Here is a 27,216-nt window from a genome sequence, read left to right on the forward strand (position 1 = left end):
ATTTTGTGTTTATGTTCATGTTTGTGGTTTTCATTCTAAGGTTGGAAAAATGAAACCAGCAGGCAGATAATGCAAACAGATTGTGGAGGCACTAAATCTTACAAGAGGACGGAGGAGAGGACAGATTGTGTTGTAATGAGTGACCTCACTCATTGTGTGACTGAATGTGTGACCTCACTCATTTCACCAGCCCTATGCTGCAAGAGAGTGATGTTGCAAAGTTATATCTAGATCTGGGCCAGCTCTGCTCTTTGAATATTGTGTTTATTTGAATTATATGCCCTAAGCTTAACAAATGTAACACTGATTCATAGGTATATGATGCAGTTTGAAAACTAAAGTTTTTTTTTAATGTTGCAGTCCCTCCTTAGAATGCATAATTATGCACCATCAGAAGTGTGCATGAAGATGTATTCCCTAAATTAACTAGATTTTTTAAAGTACTTTTTTTTTGAGGGAAAAGATATTCATATGTGCATTAAAACACTTAGCATTAAATGTGAATAATTATCTTAACTTTTCAGTAATTGTGATGTATAAATTTGAACTTTTAAATATGAAAAAAAGTATAAGTTGATTTTGAAGTTAATATGATGTTTAAAAATGCTGTGAGCAAATTTATTATCTTTGAAAAATAACTCATACCAAAAATTATACTTGGAGAGCTTTGCTTCCACCCAGTGGCACAGCAGTGATACTTCACTCTGCTTAGTTACAAAAGCATAATTTCTAGACCTGATAAATAAGAAACTCCTGGCAGTAGGATGAGGGTCTAAGGTAGGATAAAGGCTCATAATTATACACCCTCCTGAGCAGTTTTAAATTTGTTCTCTGGGTATGTAAGCTGTGTAAGTTTGAAATAATGACAAGGAAACATTCCTGTGGCATGTTAAGAGCAAAGTAAGGTTGTAAAACTATACATACATAGCATAATATTGTCTGTGTTTAATTATTTGTAAGGAAAAAAGACAGAGAAGATACTATCAAAGGTTAGCCCTGTGTGGGTAGGAGCAGATGTTTGTTTGTTTTCCTGTTGGTACTTTTATAGTACTGCTAAACATTCACAGTGGGAATGCAGTAGCAATTTATTTAACATTTGTTATTATAAAGCCTTTCAGATATTCCTAAAAACAATATGCTCACCTACTACAAAGGTAAACAGATGTTAACATTTTGCTTTACTCATCTCTTTATCAAAATAAACCATTACAGCTACAGCTAAACCAGATCGCCTCCCTTTCCCACTCTTCTAAAGTTGTTTACATTCTAAAGCCTATTGTACTTTTATTACATGCAGGTATATTCATAAACAATAGATACAATTGTTACTTATTTTAAAATTTACATAAATGTTATCAAACTATATATTGGTATAGTTTTTAACTCTTTTTGCTCAAAACTGTTATATAAATTTTCCATGTTTACATATAGTTAAATTTACTGTAACTGTTGAATATAAGTTAACCACAGTGTATTTATTTATTGTAATAATAAACCACAGTTTATCCCTTTTTCTACTGAGATAGGTTCTTTCTCCCTCCCCCCCCCTTATAAAATACTACTACAATGAGCATCTTTATTTTCATCTCCATGTCGTAGCTCTGAGGGCTTCTCTGGGTGAACACCTAGAAATGGATTGCTGAGTTGTGGTGAAGACACCGCTTACTAGTCATTGCCAAGTTGCTCTCAAAGTGGTTCTATCAGTTTTCACAACCACTATATATGAGAGCCTGTCTTCTTATATCCTTACAATATTTGGAATGGTATGATTTGGTTTATAACTTGAATGGATGTTATATTATACCTTACTGTTATTAAAAATTTTATTTCCTTGATGACTATTGAGATCGAGTACCATATCATTTATTGACATTTGTTCAGATTCCTTTCTATCTGAGTTCTTTGTTCCTGCTATGGAATTTTCTCCAGGATTTCTTACTGACCTGGAAGAATTTTTTTAAATGTTGCCTGGTTATTTGAGGGTTGAAGACATCTTCTCCTAGGATTTGCCTTTGCTTTTTTTATTGTGCTATGTTATTTATTTTCTTTTTTAATCAGAAGAGTTTAAAAAATATTTTAATGACAAATTTATGATTTTTGCTTTTTATGTCTTTTTCAGAAGGTGGTAGTTTTGTTAGCTGTCCTAAAAGTTTTTAAGTTTTGCTTTAATCCCTTAGTCTTTTAATCTACCTAGAAGTTATTTTTGTTCATATTGTGAACAGGATACATCATAGTATAGATAAACAGTTGTCCCAGCCTCATTTCTCCTCTATCTGCTGATTTTTGATACCACTTCTCTCCATAGACACATAAATGCTTCTAGGTTCTCTGTTTTCTTTCATTGGTCCCATTCTGCCTTAGTTGCTACTTATAGCTTCATAGTAAGTATTGAGGTTTGGTACTTCAAAGCCTTCATTTATTATTCAGCTTCAGTTGCTACTCTGGGTCATTTTAGGATCAGCTTATGAAATTCCATTGGGCTTTTACTGGAATTTCTTTGAATTTACTTGGGAACAAATATTCATAAATTCCATTTGAGACCTACTTTTATATCTTTAAGTAAAATTTACAATTTTCTCTGTGTAGTTCTTGCATATATTTTGTTTTCAAGGTTAATTTCTAGGTATGATAGCTTGTGCTGATATTTAGGGAAGTGCTGTTGATTTGGGTATACTGATCTTGTATACAGAAAAATTGAATTCTCTTCTAAGGGCCTTTTGGATTTTTTTTGTATAGACAATAATAATGAGTTGCTGTTTTCTTCCCAATCCTTTTGATTTTTCCCCCTTGTTATTCAGTCTAAAGCAGTGGTTCTCAACCTTTCTAATGCCACAACCCTTTAATACAGTTCCTCATGTTGTGACCCCCAATTTCATTGTTACAAATTGAACATAATTAAAGCATAGTGATTAATCACAAAAACAATATGTAATTATATATGTGTTTTCCGATGGTCTTAGGTGACCCCTGTGAAAGGGTTGTTCGACCCCTAAAGGGGTCGCGACCCACAGGTTGAGAACCGCTGAAGCCTCCCATAAAGTGTTGAATAAGAGTGGTGATTGCAGGTAGTAGTGGTTGCCATTTCTGACTGATAAAATAATGCTCCCAATAATATTTCATCATGAAGTGTGATATTTTTCTCTCTACATTTTTGGTAGAGTGCTTTTGAATTAAGAAATTTAATTTTTATTCCTATTTTGCTAATAATGATTTTTCTTTTAAATCAATGGATATTAAATTTTACCAACATCTTCTGCATATTTTGAGGTGATCACTTTATTTTTTTATTTATAATTTTAATCTACTTAATTAAATATGTAAAAACTCTAAATAAAATAATATAGCATACAAATCCAATTTATTATAAAAACAGTACATTGTGACAAACCAAATCCAATTTATTATGCAAACAGTACATTATGACTTATGATAAATTGGATTTGGTTTGCTATATTATTTTATTTAGGGTTTTTATATCTTTAATCATACATTAGTTTAGCCAATAATTTTCCTTCCAAACACTCTGTTTGATTTTGATATCAAGGTTACTAGTAAAACTAGCATCACAAAGTAAGTCAAGGAATATGCCTATTTTTCCATCCCATTCTTTCCTACTCTTAAATAGAGGTAGTAAAATGTAGTGGTTAAGAATGTGGGTTCTGACCCTGGCTGGGTAGTTGTTGCTTAGAGCATCATCCTGACACACCAAGGTTGTGGGTTCGATCCCTGGTCAGGGCACATATAAGAAATAAATGAAACAACAAATCAATGTCTCTGTCTCTCTCTGCCTCTCTCTCTCTCTCTCTCTCTCTCTTTCTCTCTCTTCTGTCAAATCAGTAAATATTAAAAGAATGTGGGCTCTGAAACAAGACTGCATAGATTTGAACGTTTACACCACCATTAATATGTATCACACCCCCTCACCTTATAGGTTAATGTTGTCCAGTATTTTGTTTTGAATAAAACATCCATTATTTTTTATTTGTGTAGCCTTGTAGGAAGCACTCTTTCTGAGTCTCTATAAAATGTAACCCACCTTGTGTAATTATTTTGTCATTTAAATAATAATACCTGTAAAACACTTAGAACAGATCCTAACCCATAATAATACCCAATAAATGTTTTGAATTTTTATTCCATACTCTGATAGTATAAAATACAGATTATTTGTTCTTTAAGGATTTTTGGCAGGAGGAAAGGGGGCAGATTTTTTTTTTCAAACTATTGATTTAGATTCTTATAATGGGAAAAAGCCTACTTTTAAGTTATGTGATTCTAAAATATTGTTTGTTTTACCTGAGTTTTAAAATTTGTTGGCTTAAAGTTGTCCATAGTATTTTACATGATTTAAAAATTTTCACTTATATTTAAAAATCCTTTCATTTTCCTATCCTTGCTTAATCTGGCATAATTTGACTATTTTATTTCACTCACTCTTTCATTCCTCAAAGAACTGTTTTTTTTGTTGATATTCTCCATTTATTTCTGCTCTTTTATTTTCTTTATTGGAATTTATTTTTTTTGTTTGTTTTATTATTTAGACACCTAGCTTATGAATTTTTAGTTCTCCTTTTTTCCTTAATGTATGATTTTATGGCTACGAATTTTTCTCTAAGAACCACTTTAACTGTTGCCTTCTTCTGTCTGTAGTTTTTTACTGAGCTATTTTAAAGAGATTTTTTTTAAAACATATGCTTTCACTGAGGACTGTAGCCCATCTAGACCCCAGCTTTTATCCAGAACACTCACAATTCCTATTCCTTACTTCATGTTGGCTCAAGGTGTCTTTCATATCCCGAATGATAACCCAGACCCCTGAATTATTGTGACTGGGAACCTCCACAGTAGTGCCACCGTCACTCACAGATCTAGTAGTTCTTTCTTTTATCCTCTCTGTTTTGGCATCTGATTTTTTTTTTCTTCCTTGCAAGTTTGCATTTAGAACTATTGTTGTATTTTATTCATCATATTGAAGTGTTTGAGGGTATTTAAAGTGCATTGTTGAGAATTGGGAAATGCTGGCCAGGTAATCTTTGACTGCCATATTGTTAGAACCAGAAGTCCATATATGGCTTATTATTTCTGGTTGTTGGTGGCAGGGGGAATCCCTTATTACAAAACAAAATTTACCTTCTCTGGCATAAGGAAAAACAGTTTGCAATAGAGGGTCATATTAAATCGCTGTGCTTCTCTTATCTAATTATTGATAATAGAATGAAAATTATCTCAGTAATTTCTGTATAATGAACTTGGATGCTTTATTTAACTGCTCTTATAAATCACAGGTGGGGTGGATATCTGCCTTCACTGGAAATTAATAATAGCCTGAACATGTTGTAAAATATTCACATTATGTAAAGGAATGCTTGTTGAAAGGTCAAAGTGCCTGCTTTTTAATACTGTGATTTTATAGTGTTATAACTGTCTATAGCCCCATCCAGTCCTCTTCAGGCAACAAGGAAGAAAGACCCTCAACTCCGAGTGTATATAACTCTAATACAGGGATTCATATATTTTTTTTTTTCAGGCAAAAGACATGGCAACATATTAAGAAAAAAATTTTTTGAAAATATTGTATATTTGTGAGCAATACCTTTTTTTTAAATCCTCAAGTGAAGATATTTTTTCCATTGATTATTAGAGAGAGTGGAAATGATAGGGGGAGAGGAAGAGGAAGAGAGAGGAACATTGATGTGAGAAAGACACATCAATTGGTTTCTCCCGCACATGCCCCGACAGGGCCAGGGATCAAGTCTGCAACTGAGGTATGTGTCCCTGACCGGAATTGAACCCGAGACCCTTCAGTTTACAGGCTGATGCTCTATCCATTGAGCCAAATCAGCTAGGGTTCTTTTTTTTTAATAGACTTTTTTTTTTTTTTTTTTGAGAGAGAGAGAGAGAGAGAGAGAGAGAGAGAGAGAGAGAGAGAGGTGGGGAGAGAGAAATATCAGTGTGAGAGAGAAACATCACATGGACCAGTTGCCTCCCACATGCACCCCCAACCAAGGATCAAACCATTGAAAAATCCAACTTATATTTTACTGATAATTTCCTTCTTTTAATGTTGAAATTTATTTTGTAACAAAGTACAAATTCCTTGTAAATATGCTATATTGATTTTCTGAATTTAAGGATTTATTATGTTGGGTAAATTTTAAAATCTTTTTGGTTAGTAATGTCAAATTTAATATTAAAACCTAATTTGTTTATGTTCATTTCTGTTTATTTTTAGACTTGATTTCATTTTTGTTAGATTTTATTTTTTATTTCTTAACTTTCCTGAGGAGCAGTAAAGGTGATGGAGGATGGTAATAACGGTTCAGTCACTTATTTCAGTAAGGTAGAGTAAAAGATTACATCTTAGTAACATCAGTTCTCTTTTGTGAATATTTATAGCGTGTACAAAGGAGCACTGGGTTTCATGAGCTTTTTTAAAATTTATGTTTGGTTTTCAGGGACCATGGCTAAACCTGCTGGTTCGTTAGCCAGAAGCAGTAGCTTGTGTCGCTCTCGTCGCAGCATCGTGCCGTCCTCACCACAGACCCAGCGAGCTCAGCTACCTGCCCACGCTCCGCACCCGCCACACCCGCGGCATGCCCACCATCCCCAGCACACCCAGCACTCATTGGCCTCCCCTGATCCAGATATCCTCTCAGTGTCAAGTTGCCCTGCTCTTTATAGGAGCGAAGAGGAGGAGGAGGCCATTTACTTCTCTGCTGAGAAGCAATGGTATTGGCAGTGAATAAACTAAGTATATGTTGGCTGCTGTGTGGGAGGTGGGAGTGGGGTGGGTAGGACTGATGTGTCTTACCAGTTCTCCATTGCTGCACAAGAACGTACCACAACTTAGTGATGTCAAACAGCACCCAGTTTTTAGCGCTCAGTTCTGTATGCCCAAGTTCAAGCTTGGTGTGGCCGGGCTTTCAGCCCAGGATCTGACAAGGGTAAAATCAAGGGATTGACTGAGCTCCACTCTCATCTGCAGCTTTGGGGCCTCTTCAAAGCTCAGTTGGTTATGGAAGAATTCAGTTCCTTGGGGTTATAGCATTGAGGTCCGGTTCCTGTGCAGGGGCTGCTCTCAGTTCCTAGAAGCTGCCCGATGTTCCTTTCTCCATGTGGCGTCCATCTTCAAAGCCAGCAACAGAGAGTTTCCCTTTGGTCAAATCCTTCCTTTGCTTTGAATCTCTGACTGCCTCTCTCTCTCATCTCTAGACCCAAATTTAAAAGGCTCACCTGGATAATAATCTCTCTATATTAAGGTCGACTGGTTTATGCCCTTAATCACATCTGCAAAATCCCTCCTATGTTAGTGTTTGATTGAATAACTAACTGGGAGCCCTGGTCAGTGTGCTCACTGGTTAGAGTGTCAGCCCACACACTGGAGTCCCAGGTTCCATTCCTGGTCAAGGGCACATACTTGTGTGGCTGTTTTGATCCCCCAGCCCGAGTTGGGGTGTGTGCGGGAGGCAACCAATCTATGTGTCTCTCTCACATCAATGTCTCCCGCCCTCCTTCCCTCTCTCTCTAAAAGTCAATGGGAAAAATATTCTTGGGTGAGGATTAACAAAAGCAACAACAACAAAATAACTGACTGGGAGAAGATGTCTGTGTACTAGGGCTGGGAATTTGGGGACCACTATACAGACATAGGAAGATATTTTGAGGTACCGCTTTTAGAAGTCATAGCACTCAGGTAACTCAAGTCTCTAAAAATAAACTTATTAACTATTTTATATGTAAAGTATAAAAGCATGAGTTTAAATATACTTCAGCACAAAGAAACATTGAATATGACTGACTGAGTTTTTAAAATATTTGTTGTCACTTAATGATTTACTGTTATGTGCTAGCACTTGATAGTAAACAAGTATCAGATGCCAGAGGTTTAAGAAAGTGTGGGGAACTGAAAGAAGGAATTTGTATTCATACCAATTTCTTTCTATAAAAAAGAGTAGTGGCAGGGTATGCTAGTCCAGCTGAGGGACGCCAGTGCTCCATGAGCCTGTTGTTATGGAGGATCTCTCTTTCTAAACCATTGTCCTTGGAAGCCTGTGGTTAGACAGAAAAACGGAGTCAGTTTCTGATTTTGCTACTTAATAGCCATATAGCCCCAAAGTCTTACTGCCCTCGTATGAGAAACAAAACCAGATGAAATGGGTTGGATGGTCTCCAAGATCCCGTGTAGCTCCCTGTCATGGGATTCTTTAGTCAATGTCATCATCAAATAATTATTTTCATGCATGATTGTCTCATCTACTAGTGGAAGTAAATTTTATGATTAGCAACTAATCATTATAGCATATTCCTAAGAAGACAGTCCATGTTTTATATTCTCATTACAATTGGGGAATTTGACGCAGCTTTGCTCGGTTAGCACTCTATAATTAGCTATTTTGTATAATCTTTGCAATATAAATATAGTCACCAGAAGGATGGCTTTACTAACAAAACTCCTTTTGTGTGGCTTATGGAAATTAGTAGAAAAACTCCAGACCTATGCTTTCCAGTAGAATTTTTTGAGTTGATGGAAGTTTTCAGTTTCATTTTAAATAGCAACATCAAAAATTCATAGCTAGCTCAGCAATATGAGAAGAATTTAGAGTCAGAAAACTTTTCCTCCTCTCTATTTTCAGTCTCTTCAGTGTTGTGCCACCAGAACCCTTACAAAATAATAACATTTATTATTTACTGATCTTTTATGTCCAATGCATTATGCACATATGCACTCATTTAAACTTCACCTTGAGTTGTCTTGTTACACATGCATTAAACTTACATGAATTCAACTGGAGGGGGAAAAAGAAATAGAAAAATAATATAAATGGTACACATAATTAAATTCAACATTTCCAAAGAATGTGCTCTAGAAAAGATGGGAGATTTTAAGGTATACTATACCTACTCTCCAGATCTGAATAGTTAGCAGAAGGTGCAACACTTTAGATTATTTATTTTGGAATTAGAATGTTAGAAATGGAAGTATTGTTAGAGAGTAATCAAATTCTCTTAGCTGTACAGGAAAATTGAATCCTGTTTAAATTAAATGACTTGCCCAAGATTGTACAGCTGACCAGTGGCAGGACCAGGACAGTGTTCCTAACGTGGATCAGTGCTCTTTTCACACATGACTTAGTCCAGGGGTGGGGAACATCCAGCCCGCAGGCCATAAGGCTCAAGAAATCGTTTGATCTGATCCTGCCAAGGCATTAGGGGTGTTAATTAAATGTCTGACCAAATTTAGCAAGCTAATTTTTAAGTTGATAATTTTGTATGGCCCACAAATGATGGTATAAATACCCAAATGGCCCTTGGCAGAAAAAAGGTTCCCCATCCCTAATTTAGACCTTCGGGACTAGTTTTTGAAATATTTTTAACCTACCTTAGAAATTCACACAGAGTAGCCAAACCATGTAGCAAAATAGAAAGTAAATTAATAAAATAGTAACTAAAGCAGCTGAGTAGCTTTAAGAACAATCATATATGCTGTTCGATTAATGGACATCTCCAAAAGAAACCTAGCAGAAAAGTCCTCACCAAAGATAGATTTTTGAGTCGTTTTTTCCTGACTGCCTCTCCTCTGTTAGCACTGCCCATTATCAGATTGTAAAAGCATTGGAAAGTTATGCAGTACATGGAACTGCATTATCTGGAAGCATTTTTAAGTCTTTTTTTGCCCATGGGATCTTGTACCTTCTGAGAGCTTGTAGTGCAATAAAGACAATCTTCACACACATGTGTGAGTAAAGTATATAGAAATGACTAAAAACATTCAGAAAGCTAATGTATTTAAAATATGGTATTAACATAGATATGTTCATATGCATATCAAAGTAATAAAATGCACATCAGCATAAATAATTACAGTAATCATAGGTCATCCAAGGTGAGAGCTCATTCAGTTCTATTCATTCTATAAATACGAGTTTAGTCTGCTGTGTGCCATGCACTTGCTAATAACTTGAGCTGCCTAGACAAGTGAGACAAGGTCCTATCCTAGTTCTAACTGGTAGATGATGAAAATATGTGTTCTTGCATTTCTGTTCTGTCTTTGGCTCTCTTCCTTCTCCCACCTCATTTCTTTTGCCTGCTATGTTTACCTTGACTGTACTTTGAAATTTCTTAATCATTTTTCATAGAGTGAACAATATGTCAGGCATGGTATGTACAAAAACTAGAATAAGACATGATCCCTATTCTTCAGGATCCTCCCTCCCTCCTTCCCATCCATCCATTACATGCTATTGAATAGCCACTGTAATCTTGCCACTATTCCAGTGCAGAGAATACAGAAGTTAATAAGACTTCTTGTCCTCATTAAGTTTCCTTTCTCCTGGGGAAACTGACTATGAATATGTTAATGTAAAATATCACTTAGGCAGTGATAAGTCCTGGGATGCTAAACAGAGATAGACAGAAGGAAAAAGAATGCTGTTTTAGATAGAGTGGCTAGGGGTGGTATCACAACCTGAATGGTATGGAGAAGGGGAAGCCATGTAGAGTTGGAGGGGAAGAGAATGGGAGGCTGAGGAACCAGATAGTGCTAATGCCCTTGGGGAACCAAAGATTGGCCTGTGGGAGGGCCAAGGAGAGGCTGTGGTGGAATGAGGCAGAATGGGAGCGTGTGCAGCCTCAGAGACTGCCGTGGGCATGCTCAGACAGGCCTTTGTGACTTGGACAAGGACTTTGGGTTTTAGCCTGAGTATGAGAGGAAGCATTGGACAATCCTGAGCACGGGAATGATGGGTCTGGTTGAGCCTTTAAAAAAACCACCTAAAAGGCTGTGTGGAGAAGTAACTCAGAGTGAGGAGCAGAACGGAAGCAGGGAGAGCTTAATTAGTTAGGAAGCTATTGCAGTGATTGAGATGACTCCACGGTGGTTCAGGAAGCGGGATGGCAGCAGTGGGGAGTAAGAGGTGGAATTCCAGGTATAATGTGAAGGAATGGCTGATAGCACTTACTGTATGTTGGCCTTAGGGTTGTGAACTTTATTTTTCCATTCCTCTTTATTTCTCTTTTCCACTGTAGAGAAGTGAGGGGCGGGGGAGAATCACATTGGAATAAACCTTTGAGATTTTACTGAATGTACACTTCCAAATAGGATTACATCATTGTCTTCCACCTCCCATTCATTTGCCCACCCTAATGTACTTCAGTTTCCTTTTTATTTTTTAAACTTGGAAGAATTTATATATTTCTTAGTATGTTTCTTTTTCCTTCTTCAGGAAGCTATATTTCATCAACTTAATGACTAAATATTAAGTAAAGGGAGAAGCAGTGACAGATTAATCTTTTCAAATATATCGTGTCAACTATATGATTTAGGAAGAAAAATATTCATTGAAATAGCACATAAGTAGTTGAAATGTTAAGAAAAGTCTGTAAACTTTAAACATTTTCATTTCTCTTAACAAAGAAGGTATAATGTTATTTTTCTTAGATTGGTAGATTGCATTATTATAGTTTATGTTAATAATTAAACATTAAGTTTAAGTTATATTATTTAAATTAGTAATTTTCAAATTTTGTTGAAATGTGTATAATTTTTAGCATTTCCCCCATTTACATTTTTAAAAAATATATTTTTATTGATATCAGAGAGACAGGAAGAGGGAGGGAGAGATTGAAATATCAATGATGAGAATCATTGACTGGCTGCCTCCTGCACACCCCCTACTGGGGATTGAGCCCACAACTGAGGCATGTGCCCTTGACCAGAATCAAACCCAGGACCCTTCAGTCTCCAGGCCGACGCTCTATCCACTGAGTCCAACGGCTGAGGCTCCCCCATTTACATTCTGATAGCTGAAATGACAGGAGTCGTTATAGTTAGAATGTCTGCTGGGACTCAGTATTGATTTAAAATTTTACCTTTACCTCTGTCTTATCCAGGGAAGTACCAGACACAGCTTCAGAATGTGACTCCTTAAATTCTTCCATTGGAAGGAAGCAGTCTCCTCCTTCAAGCCTTGAGATGTATCAAACATTGTCTCCTCGAAAGATATCAAAAGATGAGCTTTCTCTAGAGGATTCATCCAGAGGAGACTCACCCATAACTGCAGATCTCTCCCGGGGTTCTCCTGATTGTGTAGGGCTGACAGAAACGAAGAGCATGATCTTCAGTCCTGCAAGCAAAGTGTACAACGGCATCTTGGAGAAATCCTGTAGCATGAACCAGCTTTCTAGTGGCATCCCGGTGCCTAAAGCTCGCCACACATCCTGTTCCTCAGGTGGCAACAACAGTAAACCAGTGCAGGAAGCCCCGAATGTTGCCAGGATAAGCAGCATCCCACATGACCTCTGTCATAATGGAGAGAAGAGCAAAAAGCCATCAAAACTCAAAAGCCTTTTTAAGAAGAAATCCAAGTGAACTGGCTGACTTGATGGAATTCCATTCAAGTGGCATCTTTAAACTTTTATCTCTCCCCCCCCCCCCCGCCACCCCCCTCTTTTTTTGTTTGTTTTAATTTTAGGAATGTAACTCCATTGGGGCTTTCCAGACTGGATGCCATAGTGGAATGTCCTTAAGGGCAACTGTCTACTGTCTGCTTATTTAAATGACTATATAATCAATTCATCAAGCCAGTTATTTCTGAAAAATTATTAAGAGATGAGACAGTTTACAGTCATTTCTGCCTATTTATTTCTGCTTTGTTAGTGATGTATATACAACATTTATTGTAAGCCACTATGGACTTACGAGCTTTAATGGACTGGTAAGCCAGCATGGGCTTGCAAAAATTTCTTGTTTACCAGAGCATCTTCTTATCTTTCCACAGAGCTATTTACATCCTGGACTAAATAACTTACAAGAATTAAAACTAATTGCACTACTGTTTTCCAGACTGGAAAAAAGAAATCTCTGCAAGTGAAACTGTATAAAGTTTATAAAATGACTGGATAGGGGACTGTTTTCACTTTTAGATCAAATGGGTTTTTAAGTAGAACCTAGGGTTTCTAATTGACTTGATTTCTGGAAATGAAAACCCATGCTTTTATTATGGGAAGCTTCTATAAATGCATTTAATATTATAAAGTTTTGAGTCCTGCTGTAAAGATCATGTTGTTTTGTTTTTCCCAGGGCTTTCACTGTGATTTACTGCATTGCAGGCTGTATGATAAAATATACATAATTTAAAGAGAGAAGGCTCTTTATTCCTTATGCAAGTGGAAGAGTTCAAACTTGATCAGAGGACTTAAAACATTCACAAACTTAAACTGAGGTGGGGGGATGTGGGGATTCAGACATTTGTTTACAGACTTTGAATAACCGCAAAGGATTTATGGTTTGTGAGAAATTTGTACTGTGGAAAAGATAATAAATCGGAGACATTATTGTGTGGGACTGTGCTGGTTTTTGTTGATAACACTCCACTAAAAACACTACATGTTTCCTGGAGAGCTATGTAAGCTATCTTGTTGCTAATGCAAAATAAGAAATAGCGATGTTTTGGAAGTAAGTTGTCAACAAACTTCTTTCTATTTTATATTGTTTGTCATATTTTTATGTAGTTTGAAATGTTTAAATGTTCTGATATCACGATTAACAAATATAAATCTATGGTGCATTTAGATTGTGTTGTATTAATTTGTAAAGTTTGGGGTTCACTAAACTGATAGGTTACTTTAAGGGTAGTTTTTACTGTGAAGATTGTCCATAGAGCAACAGAGTACATTAACATCTGGGGAGTTTCTGCTTAAAACACTTCTTTTAAAAGTTCAATCATAAGCAATCTGGGTAATATAATGTGGATGGATGTTTGGGTGAACAACTGACACATATTAGCTAGAATGGTTTTGCAACATTATGACTGAAATACAGTGTCCATCCCAGTCCTTTTTAGATGAAAATGCTGATTGATAAACAAGAAGTTTGCGATTTGCTCCAAAGAAATAATTTATTAAGAATATTAACAGTTTCCTGAGGTCTCCTGTAAAGTGTAATTGTTTATTCTTTTTCGTACTGTTGTTAAAAACTGTCGAGTTCTTGATTGATTCATATATATGGAGATATATATATATATATGGATATTTATATTGTTAATAGTACTGTAAGGGCAAAAATTGATTGAAACAAACAGTGTTTTGGACTGATTATGAGGTAAGATCATCTGAAAGGTCAAGAGTTGAGGAACATAGGCTGTTAATGAAGGGAAACATTGTTCACAAAGAATTAAAAAGCATTCTGGGAGTTTCTTTAGAGTGAAGGGAATACCTTATCTTTTTCTCCTTCTTATAGCCAGACAGGAGTGCTTCCCTTTGAAAACTGCAGAAGGGATGAGATACCTGTATAGTTTGCTGGAGAGAAAAGGTAAGAGCTGCTGGAGATGGAATGAAGCCGGGAGGAGGAATGGCTCTAAGCGCTCCCAGCAAGGCCTGCTGCTGCTTGTTTAAGGTTAGAAGGGAATTCTGGACCAGAACCCCCTGGACGCTAAGACGTGTGGTGGAGTGTGGGAGAGGCCGGCCTAAGTACAGTGTGTAGCATCCTCCATCAGGCAATGCATTGTTTGTGCTTAATCTCACATTCATAAACAAGTTTAACTGAGGGATACTTACTGTTTTGTGTTTCTTGTAATATTGACTTTGCATTAGTACAAAGCTCCCTATTTGTAAATTCAATAGAAAATAATTGTTTTGGAAAGCCACAAAAAGTTTTGTATTACACCATTTACGCAGGAAGAATTAGGCATTAATACAAAAATTTTTAAATCCATTTGGTGCCTTATTTTAACCTTACAAAACTTTTGTGTTTTCCTGATTTTTAAAGCAATATCTTTCTTACTATAAGAAACAATTCATGATAGAAAAGTATAAAAAGAGCCCTGGTGGGTGTGGCTCGGTTGGGTGCTGCCCCATGCACCAAAAGGTTGCTGGCTCGATTCCAGGTCAGGGCACATGCCCTGGTTTCGGGCTTGATCCCCAGGTAGGGGGGCGTGTAGGAGGCAGCCAATCAATGTTTCTCTCTCCCCCCTCTCTCTAAATAACAATTTTAAAAGTATGAAGAAGACAAAAAAACAGCAAGCAGATCAAATTTTGCCCAAATAATTGCTTTTACTATTTTGGTTAGTTTTCTGCTAGTTCACTTTTTTATATATTGATACTATATATATTTAATGTCATATCATGCTTTTTCATTTAATATAAGCATTCTCCAATATCATTAATAATTTTTAATGAAAACTTTGATTATTATAATATGCCATTGTATGGATTCACCATAATCTCATCATTTTTTATTAATCATTAGGCTGTTTTCAAATATTTGGTCTGTGGACTAATAGTATTAAACCTTTATTGAGCACTCCATGTGCCACACACTGTTCTGAATTCATTAGTATACATTCTCATTTAATCTTTGCACCAGCCTTGTAAGGCAGGTACATTTTTTCCTTTGATTTTTAAAATCACCATTTTACTAATGAAACTGAGCCAGAAAATTAATAGCTTACTGAAGGTTACCTATCTAGTAAGTGGTAGAATCACATCATTAACTTCTATGTCATATCACATACATTCTAATCAACATTTTGAGTCCTTAGAATATGTATATTTAGAAGTGAATAGAAAACCATAGATATTTTAGCTTAGGTTTAGACGTATGTATCTATGTACACACACACACATACACACAGTCTCACATACATACCGTGAGTATAACTATTGTTAAAGTTCCTTATTCACATAGCCACGTTTATATCTCATCTCATACTTGAATGTATGAGCACCCTTTTGCTTCACACTGTCATTTCTGAATTACCCGGTGGGTAAAACTTTGCTAATTTAATAGGTAAATAATATCTGGTATGGTTGGAAAGTTTTTGATGTTATACGTTTTTCATTTCAGTGAATTGTTTATTCATGTCTTTTGCCCATTAAGTTCTTGGGGTCCTACTGTTTTTTTAAGTCTTATACAATCTTTCAAGTGTAGCTATTCTTGTATTACTTATTTACCAACTAAAACAGTGATTTTAAAAAAATCATGTAATTTTTCATTTTTATCTGGAAATCTCAGCAAAGAAAACCTAGATTTAAGTTTTAATTTTATTGACCTCCTGTTTTTGTGTCTTGAATGAGAGAGTAGATTTCCCCCAAAAAAGTAGAGGTAAGAGACAACATAGAATCCACTTAATTATTAAATAAACATTTAGTATCTTACTATGTGTCAAGCATCATCATAAGCTCTGGAGTATAGAGACCAATGCGACAGACTAATGCCCTAAGGCAGTGATGGTGAACCTTTTGAGCTCGGCGTGTCAGCATTTTGAAAAACCCTAACTTAACTCTGGTGCCGTGTCACATATAGAAATTTCTTGATATTTGCAACCATAGTAAAACAAAGACATATTTTTGATATTTATTTTATATATTTAAATGCCATTTAACAAAGAAAAATCAACCAAAAAAATGACTTTGCGTGTCACCTCTGACACGCGTGTCATAGGTTCGCCATCACTGCCCTAAGGGAACTTGATACCTAATAGGGGAGACAGAGCAAACAAAAATCCTTGTAATGAGGACAGTGGTGGAAATGTAAACCAAATGTTGGAGAGATGGGAGCTAATGGGGAGAGGGATTGTGTAGTCAAACATATTTATTAAGTTAAGGATAACTTAAAGGTGCTGATTTGCTGAGGGTGTGGAGAGATTTGCTATGGCTGAGACATAATCACAGGCAAGTTAGTTTTAGGGTTTCTACTATCTAGTAGTCTAGTTGCAACAAATGAGTTTGCAGTTCCTGAGTTCCAGCAAAACCCTTTGTAATAGCGGCAAGGGTGCTCATTTTGAGGTAAATTGTTACCAGAGAGAAGCACAGTGTTTGAGCAATCCCACAGAAGCCCCGATAGTACTGATAAAACACTTCTCTACCCACACCCCCAGCCCTGAAAAAGAACAGTCTCTGTTGAGAGACATGTCCTTTCAGATGGACCCAGGTAGGCCTCATCCTGTCTTGAATCAATAGTGGTCAAGTGGGCTTCAGGACAAGGTTCAGGACTAGCTCCGTCCTGTGTTGGGATGACCTGAAGCTGTCTGCAGGTCTTCCCAGTAGCCCTGAGGGCTTGTCTCTGGTAGTGTGTGATGTAGGACAATACGGGGAGCCCTCAGTCCAGATCTTGTCAGGGTGCAGGGATTAAACAATGCCCAGGGTCCTTTCATGAGTTAAGAGTTCTGAAGGCCAGGTTCTCCATTATTCTGATGTTTTTGTTTTTACCGGATATGTCGCAGTGTCTTCATCGGCCTCCCCAAATGAGAGAGCAGTGAGCTCAAGGAAGGCAGGCAGTTGACCTCCACCTGGTGAGAGCAGTAACAGTAGCTCAGCCATTCAGACCTTCAGCCCCCAGAGCAAGGGCAGCGCCTCTGCTTCCCCTCCCCACCTTCTTCCTGGTTTGCCCTGCAGGTTCCAGTTCCCTGTAGAAGATATCTTATCTGGGTCAAAAGTGCTCTTCCTCTTGCTTGATTGCCACATTTTCATTTCGAAGCAGCCAGGGCAGTGGTGCAGTTCTGTTAAGAATATCTTGTGTTTATTTCTTAAGGACCATGTCTTTCATTGACGCATCAGCTCTAGAATGTCATGTGGCCTAATGTTCCATTTGTGGGAATGCAAACTGCTGAAATGTAGACCTGAGGTTCCTGGGCAGTGGTGTCATTGAAGGAATTCTGGGGGAGAGGGAAGGATACCCCACTCAGGACCTGGGAAAGGTTTCTAGAATAAGAATGTGGCTTCTATGTTTTCTTTTTGAAATACCAGCCATTTAAGTTGGATTCTTCTTGAGAAAGCTTTCTATTAACACTCAGGATGTGCATCTGTCTCCAAAAAGTACAATCACAAGAACTTTTTAAAAAGGAAGGTTAGGGTGGGAGTGGGGAGGAAGAGGGTGGATAAAATGAAGCCTGGGTGCAGCAGTAACTACTATGTCAGATGTTGCCTTTGACCCATAGAGTAAAGATCAGAAAACACACCTGAAAATAGGACCGGGCATAGGACCTTGGGAAATGAGGGAAGGTAGGCAGGGAAAGGGTCCATTTATTGTCAGATCACCAAGTCTTGTCCATTCAGTCCCTGGGTATCTGAGCTAATGCCTCTGGCCTCTCTGCCTTCATCTTTCATTGTATTACCTTCAACAAGCAAATTGAACCCAGACTCACCCTCTTTCATCCTCATTGGTGAGCTTTCTTAGCACATGGTGGATTTTCTCCGATTAAATCTTTCTACACATTTCCAGTCCGTGTAGGTAAAATATAAACTTCATAGTGTCTAGCAGATGACAAATATTCTGGGCCCTGCTTACTTCCCCAGCCTCGTGGCTTGTCATTGTGGACATAACCCAACCATCTACGACAGAATTTCATGCAGTTTCCTGAACGAGCCAGGCTGCTCCCACCCACCTCCACTGTTCTGGCTGCATCTTTTGCCTGGGATGCCCTCTCTGTTCTTGGGCCACTAACCCAAACCCTTTAACTCAGGTTGGCCACTCCACAAAGACTTCCATACATGCCCCCAAAGTGGGTGCGATACCATGTCCAGAACTTCGTGTGTCTTACACACCTGTCACTTCATATTACAATGACCTGTTTACTTATTTGCCCAATAAACTGAACTGCTCAGGTGTCTGTCTAGCTGTGAACTCCCAAGGACTGGCACTCCAGGCCTGAATACATTACAGGCCTGATGAAGGAATATATGGATAGCACATTATTGTTGCCTTCAAATTTCAGGTTGTTTAGGGCATTCACAAGTTCAGTGGTTAGAAAACAGTTCAAGATGGTGACAAATGTAGTACCAATGAGCATTGTATACTGTCTTTTCATTATCTTGTATGGAGATTCAGGCAGGGTAGGAATCCAGATGGCCTGGAGTAATGTGTGTTCTTTGCAGAGCATATTCCCAAAGCTGGACTCTGAGTGATGAGTGCGGTCAGAATGGGCCTAACAAGGGAATGGCTCTATTGAAGTGTGTCTCTACACCGTCACTCCGCCTCTCCAGGCCTGGTGCTCACCCCCTCTCCTGAGCTCAGCATGTAATGGCTGAACTACATATCCGGCGATTAATGTGACTTCTGTATTATGAGATCTTACTCTTGATAATCACATAGCAAGAACTGATAATGTCCCGAGTGGTAACATACACCAGTAACAAAGATAAACATGGCCTACCTTGTCGAGCAATTCTGCAAATAATTAAATTGCCGTGCCTGTTATTAGTGCCATGAAGAGAGAGTTCACGGGGCTATGTGATTATTTAACTTGAAGGCCAGGAGGGGCCTTCCTGAGGAAGCACATTTGCACGTAACCCTGCAGAATCAGTAGGAAACAGACGAGGAGGTTGTTTCCTGGGTTCTGAGTGGCCCAGGCAGGGGTAACAGCGTGTATAGAGAAGACTGCTGGGGGAAAGACCCGGGTGTGTTCAGGAAAGTGAATGAAGGCTAAGAGGACTGGATTGTAGTCAGAGGGCAAGAGAAGGGGGCACGATTGTGCAGTGCCTGCCAGGCAGTATTTAAGACTTTAGACTCAATCCTGAGATCAGTGGGAAAATCATTAAAAGGGTTAAGAATGGGAAAAATGATTCTCATTTATTTTGCATCTCTTGCTTCCAGACAGCTTGAGGGGTAAACATGTTGGCTTGTCTATCCTTAAATTCCCTCCTTAGCCCCTGTCACAAAATTAGATACTCAGCAAATAGCAATTTGCTTTCCAAATGGAGGGAGACAAATATAAAGCTGAGAATCAGTAGGGTCTTTCACGGGACAAGTAAGGACCCTAGAGAGAGTGTGGGGAGTGGTGAGAAGTAAAGTTAGCAGGGTGGGTGCCACCTTCAGTTAGAGGCTCTGTGCTCGTCAGCTGGGGCTCCAACACCTGCCTGGCTTCAACAACAAAAACTTACCTCCCAGGTTCGGAGGCTGGAAATTGAGGTCAGGTGACAGAATAGTCCGGTGCTGGTGTCTTCTTCCTGCCTTCTGGCTGTGTCTTCACATGGAGCATGTGTGTGCATGTATGGGGGTGTGTGTGCATGTGCAGAGAGAGACTTTGTGATCTCATTGAATTACCACCTTGCAGGCCCTGTCTCCAAATGCAGTCACACTGTGGGTTAGAACTTTACTTCAGCCTGTGGCTTTACACTGTGAGGCCACCAGAGCAGCAGTGGTTCTCACCAGAATGTGAGTCAGTTGCACTAGGACAGTGGCCGGCAAACTGCTGCTCGGCAAACCGCGGCTCGTGAGCCACATGCGACTCTTTGGCCCCTTGAGTGTGGCTCTTTCACAAAATACCGGCTCTTCCACAAAATACCAACTTCTGCGCATGGGCCACGAAGTTTCAATCGCACTGTACGTGCGCGCCCGCACGTGGTGTTTTGTGGAAGACCCACACTCAAGGGGCCAAAGAGCCGCATGTGGCTCGTGAGCCGCGGTTTGCCAACCACGGCACTAGAACTTTCTCCAAATTGACATTTAGGTGACCTGACTTAAGAGTTTCTATTTGTTTACTTCTAGGTTAGGGACTCAGAATCTACATTTTTCAAAAATCTCCCTGGAGGGTGGGTGGGAAGAGATGAACCAATGAACTTGTATGCATATATGCATAACCTGTGGACACAGACAATAGGGTGGTGAGGGTCTGTGGGAGGAGGGGGTCAAGGACAGGAGTCAGTTGGAAGAGGTTAATGGGGGGAAAAAGAAGGACCTATGTAATACTTTCAACAATAAAGATTTTTTTTAAATGCCAAAAAAAAAAAAATCTCCCTAAGATCCTGATTGTATCAGGGAACACTTACTATATCTGCATTGTATTTCATTCATTCATTTATTTATAATCCTCACCAGAGGATATGTTTACTGATTATGATAGGGGGAACCTATAAACTGATAGATAGAGCACCTGAATTAATCTGAAAAATAATCATATTATTTTAAATCTTACAACACATATACTTCTGTGAATAGGGGGTTAAGTTTCTTATATATGAACTAGAGGCCCAGTGCACAGATTCATCCAGAGCATGTCCAGTCCGTCTCGCCCAGTCCCAATCAGGGCAATTGGAGCTGATTGGGGCCGTCTTGCCCAGTTCCAATCAGGGTGTCTCACCCAGTCCTAGTCGAGGCCGATCAGGGCCAGCCGGCTGGGAAGAGACCTTGGGAGGGATCCAGGGTGTGTCCAGCCTGTCTCACCAAGTCCTGATCGGCTGGACCCCAGAAGCAAGCTAACCTACCCCTGGTGGTCAGTGCGTGTCATAGCGACTGGTTGGACACTTAGCATATTAGGCTTTTATTATATAGGTTGGGTTAAATTTTTCTTAAGTTTTCTTTTCAAGGACTGTGCAAAGTGATTAAGGAGGTGATTCAGCTGTGAATCCAGCAAGCAGAACGGATAAGCTTGGTCAGACCTACCCACCAGGAGTTAAAACATCTCATCAACATTATCTCATCAAAATCATCTCACTGCCTGATGACAATAGTGACATCTGTTCCCCAGCCTCACTCCCCTTTATAAATCCTGTCCCCTGCACCTGCTGTAAGACAGAATTTGAATGCTTGTAAGGGCCCTGCATTCTTGGTTGGCTAGCCTTCTCAATAAATGCCTTATATGATTCAACCCTGCCTTCATTAAATTTGTGCATGGGTAGGACTCCTAGGCCTGGCTGGCGATCAGGGACGATCTGTGTGGCGACCGGCAGAGCGATCAGGGGGCCCTTGATGGCACCCACCTTGGCCGGCCTGGTGCCGCCCGCTTACCAGCCCTGCCCCCACCCCTGGCGGTCAGTGCACATCATAGTGACTGGTTGTTCTGCTGTTCAGTTGATTTGCATATTAGGCTTTTATTATATAGGATATGGAGAGAGAGAGAGAGAGAGAGAGAGAGAGAGAGAGAAGAGGAAAACAGTGATCAGTTGTCTCTTGCATGTGCAGGACCAGGTACTGAACCGGTACCCTTTTGGCATAGGGAACAATGCTCCAACCAACTGTGCCATATCAGCCAGGGCTATATATTCATTATATTCCCAGCCTGTAAACCATGGGACTTCTCTCTTCTCTCCATTTGGGAAATATTTCATCTCCTCTTCCTACTTCCTCTGGGATTTATTTTTCCTGATTAGAGAAATCTGAGAGAAACCAATGTTTTGTAGGCTCGCACAGGGAAAGCAGAGGGCCTTTCACTCTTGTTCTCTGTTACTTGTCCTGTCTTGATGAATGGGTTGTTAAACAAACCACCATCTCCCATTCAATTGGCTGGTGGGTGCCAAGCACACCCACCTTTCCCACAAGTGGACTGTAAGGCCTGGATTTGGAGGAGAGTGGGAGGCACAGTTTTGACCTCGGGGGTTTGCATTTAGCTGCCAAGTCACAGAGAGCACAACTAATTAGTGGCTCAGAAAAATGAGTTAATTTTTCCTCATGTGACTGGATGTCCCGGGAAGGCAGTCCAGGGCTCCGAGGGCCATAGAGACCAGGCTCCTGCACTCTCCACTGTCCATCCTGAGTTGCCAGATGGCCTGAGATAACTGTGCTACTTCTGGCATCACACTCGCATGCAGGAAGAGGGGCAGAAGCAAAACGGTGTGTGCCAGTGGGCACCACTGCAGCCTCCTTTTCCAGCTCATCAGCCAGAACGACACCACGCAGCCATCCTCAGCTAGAGAGGCTGGGAAATGAATGCTTCAGCATTTACTTGTTTGTTTATTTTGGGGAATGCTGCTGCCCTCAAACACGACTCTACTGATAGGAAAGAAGGGGGTGGGTTCTGAGTAAAGAATTAGAAACATCTGCCATAGGCAATGCTCATGTCTAGCTTTACCTGGGAACTCTGTTCTCTAGGGGAGGGGTGTGTGTGTGTGTGTGTGTGTAGGGGGTGCACTTGCTTGACCCTGAGATAAATTTTAAACTAGTTGAGTTGCTTCCATGTGCCAGGAACCATTCTTGATGCTGGGAATACCGCAGTTTTCAAAACAAAGGCCTCACCCTTATGCTGTTTCCATTCTTGTAGGGGATACAATGAACAGATGAAGTGTGTACTATGTTAGTTGAAGGGAGCAGGAAGTGCCCAGTGGTGGCTGAGGTGGTGGGCTGCAATTTCCAGTTGGATGCTCAGGGAAGACCAGTGTGAAACCGATGGCATCTCAGTACTGACATGAAGGAGTGAGGGGCAGAGCCATGCAAATACCTGGGCAGGAGCATCCGGGGCTGAGCGGTCAGAACCACAGGCACAGCACCCTGGGTTCTTGTTTATTTCCATTGTACGTTTGTTTTATGGAATCTCAATATTTTTATCTTAATTTATTCTTGTGGACATGGATACGTACATATAGTGTGCTTCCCGTAAAAGGGTGACGCTAGGGGTACTGGGTGCTTCCTCCCCCTTGGGAAAAACAAGGGGCCAGAACGCACATCTTGAGAAATTGTTCCATGCCTTTTCCCACCTGTCTCCCTCTTCTGAATCCTGTTTCCTTATTGTCTTATTCTTTGGGGGACTACAATGAAAATGAACTTTGGAGTCTTGCTGGCTCTGAGGATGAGCCCTGGCCCTGACATTTCCTACCTGTGATCCAGGGCAAACCATTTATCCTCTCAGAGCCTGTTTGCTCATCTAAGTTGGGATGTTAATACCGCCTCGTTATCATCATAAAGGGTGTCCCAAAATTCACGCAAAAAGTAATTTTGATAGAAAACACAGGTTTATAATTAAAAATTGTAAATTTTTTATTGATTCATAAAGTATACAGTATAGGGTTATGTATGGAATAGCATATCAGGTAAATGGCCTCCACAGCTTTGCTGGCACATACACACTCTTTTGTTGAAATTTCCCATGACCGTTTTGCATAAATGTGGCTGAATTTTGATGAGGCTCATTTTCATCTTGATGGCTTGGTTAATCGACAAAATTGTCACATTTGGGGTTCAGAAAATCCATGAGTGATTGTTGAGAAACAAATGCATCCACAATGTGTCACTGTTTGGTGCAGATTTTGGGCTGGAGGCATCATCGGACCATTCTTCGAAAATGCAGCTGCTCAGGCAATAACAAAAGTGTGTGTATGTGCCAGCAAAGCCGTGGAGGCCATTTATCTGATAGGCTATTCCATACATAACCCTATACTGTATACTTTATGAATCAATAAAAAAAATTACAATTTTTAATTATAGACCCGTGTCTTCTATCAAAATTACTTCTTGCGTGAATTTTGGGACACCCTTTATTTAATGAGATGATGTATATGAAGCACCTGCCACAGTGCTGGGGCCCTGTCAGGCTTCTTCTCTTCACTGTATCTTTAATAATCCCTTTCCCATGGCTTTCGTTTGAATCTAGGAAGGTAGTCAATGATGTTATCCTATATAATAAAAGCATAGTATGCAAATTGTCCCCTTGACTGGGAGTTCTTCTGGGAGTTCGATGAGGGGGTGAGGCTGGCTGGGGGAAGGGAGGGAGGCCCTGGATGACCACCCCCCAGCCACTAGGGACCATGCCAGTGCACAAATTTTGTGCACTGGGCCTCTAGTATACATATAAAATCACCATATAGGTATGGTGTCCTCAAAAATATATACACACTTTGAATAATTATTAATTCCAATGGGTTAAATCTGAAAAGAAAGAAACATCAATTAAACTATCAACTGTTAAAGTGTGTATACATTTTTGGGGGACAGTGTATGTGTGTATGTGTGTGTGTGTGTGTGTGTGTGTGTGTAATTTAAGCGAGCCTGTGTCAGAGATTTATTAAACTCATTAATGAAGGACTCAGCAGAATGGTGAACCTGACTCAAAGGAAATTTAAAAGATCAGATAGATAAAGTCATTGAAAGGATGCTGAACCGAGCTTGCTAAATTACATATAAAATCAGCCATGCTTTTCGCATCTCCACCCTCCCCACCAGTCTCCATGTGGCTTCTTCTGTAAATCCCTCAGCTAATCTTCAGTTGGCTATTCAAGGTGATTGTTCTAGAATTTAGCTGTAATTCCAGTTTGGTCCTAGGAGGAGGTGAATGTACCTTCCTCCTCCTCTGCCGCTATCTTAGCTCTCCATAGTTGTGATTTTTAACCTTTCATTGCAATTATTTGAAAACAATATCAGAACAAATGCCCTGGTCTCTTTTTTGACCTGTGTTATCTCTGCTTTTAACCTTTTTTCCTTTCTTTCTTTCCTATCGTGTCTTCATTACCTGGTTCACCGTTCTTGGGGTGTATTCCTAGATGTAACCAGAGTTAGGAGAAAGGATTGGCCTCACATACCAATAATTCAGCATTATGAACACGTTTACGTGTGTGACGTGGTGGGAGAAATGACTGGTTGTATTTGCATGTAAGTCCTATGCAGCAGAAGTCGATGAATGACGGAGTTGGACAGCCAAAGCGAATGTTGGATCCTTGTCTTTCTGTTTGACTGCACTGGCCTTTCTGGGTCTGGCACAGATTCCACTTTATAAATTTCCCAGGTGCTAACAAACTCTGGAACTTTTCTCTCCCTTCCTTGTTTGGTCAGTTGTTACCAGCAACATGTATATATTTTCCATTTCAAGTGTCACAAACTGAGTGCCCTTTGAGCCAAAGTCGGCCCTTAGACATGTTTCATTCAGACTGAACAGTTAATTTTTTTTAATTGACAAATTAAAATATTTTGAGATTTCACATTACAGACACACATTTTCAGCTTCCATGATACAAACAACAAAAAGAAACTCTAGGTATTACTGAGCCTGAGCTTGCTCACTCATTCAGGCTCCAGAGGGTCCTGGTGGGCATCTGAGTTTGTGACTTCTCTTCCTGGTTGGCACCCCTGCCCCTTCTTCAACCTCCCAGGAACCCCAGGGTTCGTGGAAGTGAAAAAAAAAATTTGACAGTTCTGATTTAAGCCGTGTTAGAACAATAGGGATCTCATTATTTATAAAGCCCAGTTTTCTTTTCCTGTCAATATCAGTTATACCAGCAAACTCATTTATTTTGCTTATTTTAAGTCTGGGGAACAAAGCAATCAGAAAAATAAAAATAGAGGCTGTAGTTTCTCATTATGTCCTCTAGATGGCAGCATTGTACTGATATCTCAGTCCCCATCCCAACCACCTTCAAAATGTTAGTTATATAATTTTCCAGTAGGAGTCACTTGGTTTCTAAATTTATTACAGTTTTTTTTTCAATAATGTAAAATTTATCAGTAAATAGATGGTGTCCATAAGATGCAATATACAAAAGAACAAAACAATCCTTCCCCGCCCCTTTTTCTGAGCTTCCTGAATTGATTAGTAGAAACAGAACATATTGCAACGTATACTAGTAATTGTCACGATTATGTGGGCTGTTCATTTAGAGTGCGTGTGAGCACATGCGTACAGCTGCCACATCTGCAGTGCACATTGGAAAAATAGGCCTTCTCTGTGCATTCTGAAGCATCTAATGTCTCTCATTTGGAGCAATTTCTTTATTTTATTTTGTGGATAATGAATGTTACCCACAATTATGGGAGGCAAGAGAGCAGAAAATAGTCTGTACTACAAGGGGGAGGTTCTTAGAGCTATACATATACAGACGTAGACAAATGTGTGCTGTGTGTCGGCCTCATACATAAACAAGGCCAGTGCTGGAAAAGGGAAGTTGTGTGTGTTAATTAGATTAATGGTTTGAGAACAAACCCATTTCAGAGCAGCTAATTAAATATTTCATTTTGAGTTGTTTTGTATAATTTGCTTTGGTATGCGCCGGATGAATATTAAGTATTCCATTTCATCTTCAAGCACAGCCCACTAACATTCCACTGATTTAATTCTTTGGTTTTGGTGCTTTGGGTCTCAAAAGTGGCGTCTTTTTAGTTCTGGTTAGTCCACTTGACAGCTGAGTGTGAAACAGGGACCCCGCAGTTTCCTTTAGCACAAGCTTGGCCAGTTAAAGTCCGGACTAACCTACATGGGACTTAAGCTTTCTTGTCATCACCTAAAATGTTAAGGTTGGAAGACCTCCATGGAGTTCTCTCTCATCCAGTGTTCAAGTGTTACAATTTCCCTGATAAACTGGTCCTCTGGTCCCTGCACACGCTTCCTTGGGGATGGAATGCTGTGGGTGCCATTGCATCAGCACTGGGTGACCGGGGACAGAGCGAGCCTTGGGGACACTCGCCTCCCTGTGAGCACAGGGCAGGTGCATGCAGACAGGTGGGCAGGGTGCTGCCTGTTGAGCCCTGAGGCCACTGTGAGGAGTTCCTGACCTTCTCACAGAGCCCTCCCGTTGCCGTGATTT

General features: G+C 39.6%; 1 protein-coding gene across 8 annotated transcripts in view; it reads left to right on the forward strand.

Annotated features, from left to right (window-relative positions):
* STIM2 (stromal interaction molecule 2) overlaps positions 1–13,569 on the forward strand; it is a 145,326-nt gene extending 131,757 nt beyond the window's left edge. For 6 of the 8 annotated variants that reach the window (XM_036330735.1, XM_036330745.1, XM_036330780.1 and 3 more), the window contains 2 exons: positions 6,456–6,729; positions 11,890–13,569. In XM_036330735.1, coding sequence (XP_036186628.1) covers positions 6,456–6,729; positions 11,890–12,367 — 752 coding nt within the window. In that variant the 3' untranslated portion in view covers positions 12,368–13,569. Of the gene's footprint in view, positions 1–40; positions 2,689–6,455; positions 6,730–11,889 lie in introns of those variants that run through there. The other 2 variants (XM_036330789.1, XM_036330799.1) reach the window with 2 other exon arrangements.
* Positions 13,570–27,216: the final 13,647 nt, after the last annotated feature.

Source organism: Myotis myotis, unplaced genomic scaffold, assembly GCF_014108235.1.
Source record: "Myotis myotis isolate mMyoMyo1 unplaced genomic scaffold, mMyoMyo1.p scaffold_m19_p_1, whole genome shotgun sequence".
Taxonomy (NCBI): Eukaryota; Metazoa; Chordata; class Mammalia; order Chiroptera; family Vespertilionidae; genus Myotis; species Myotis myotis.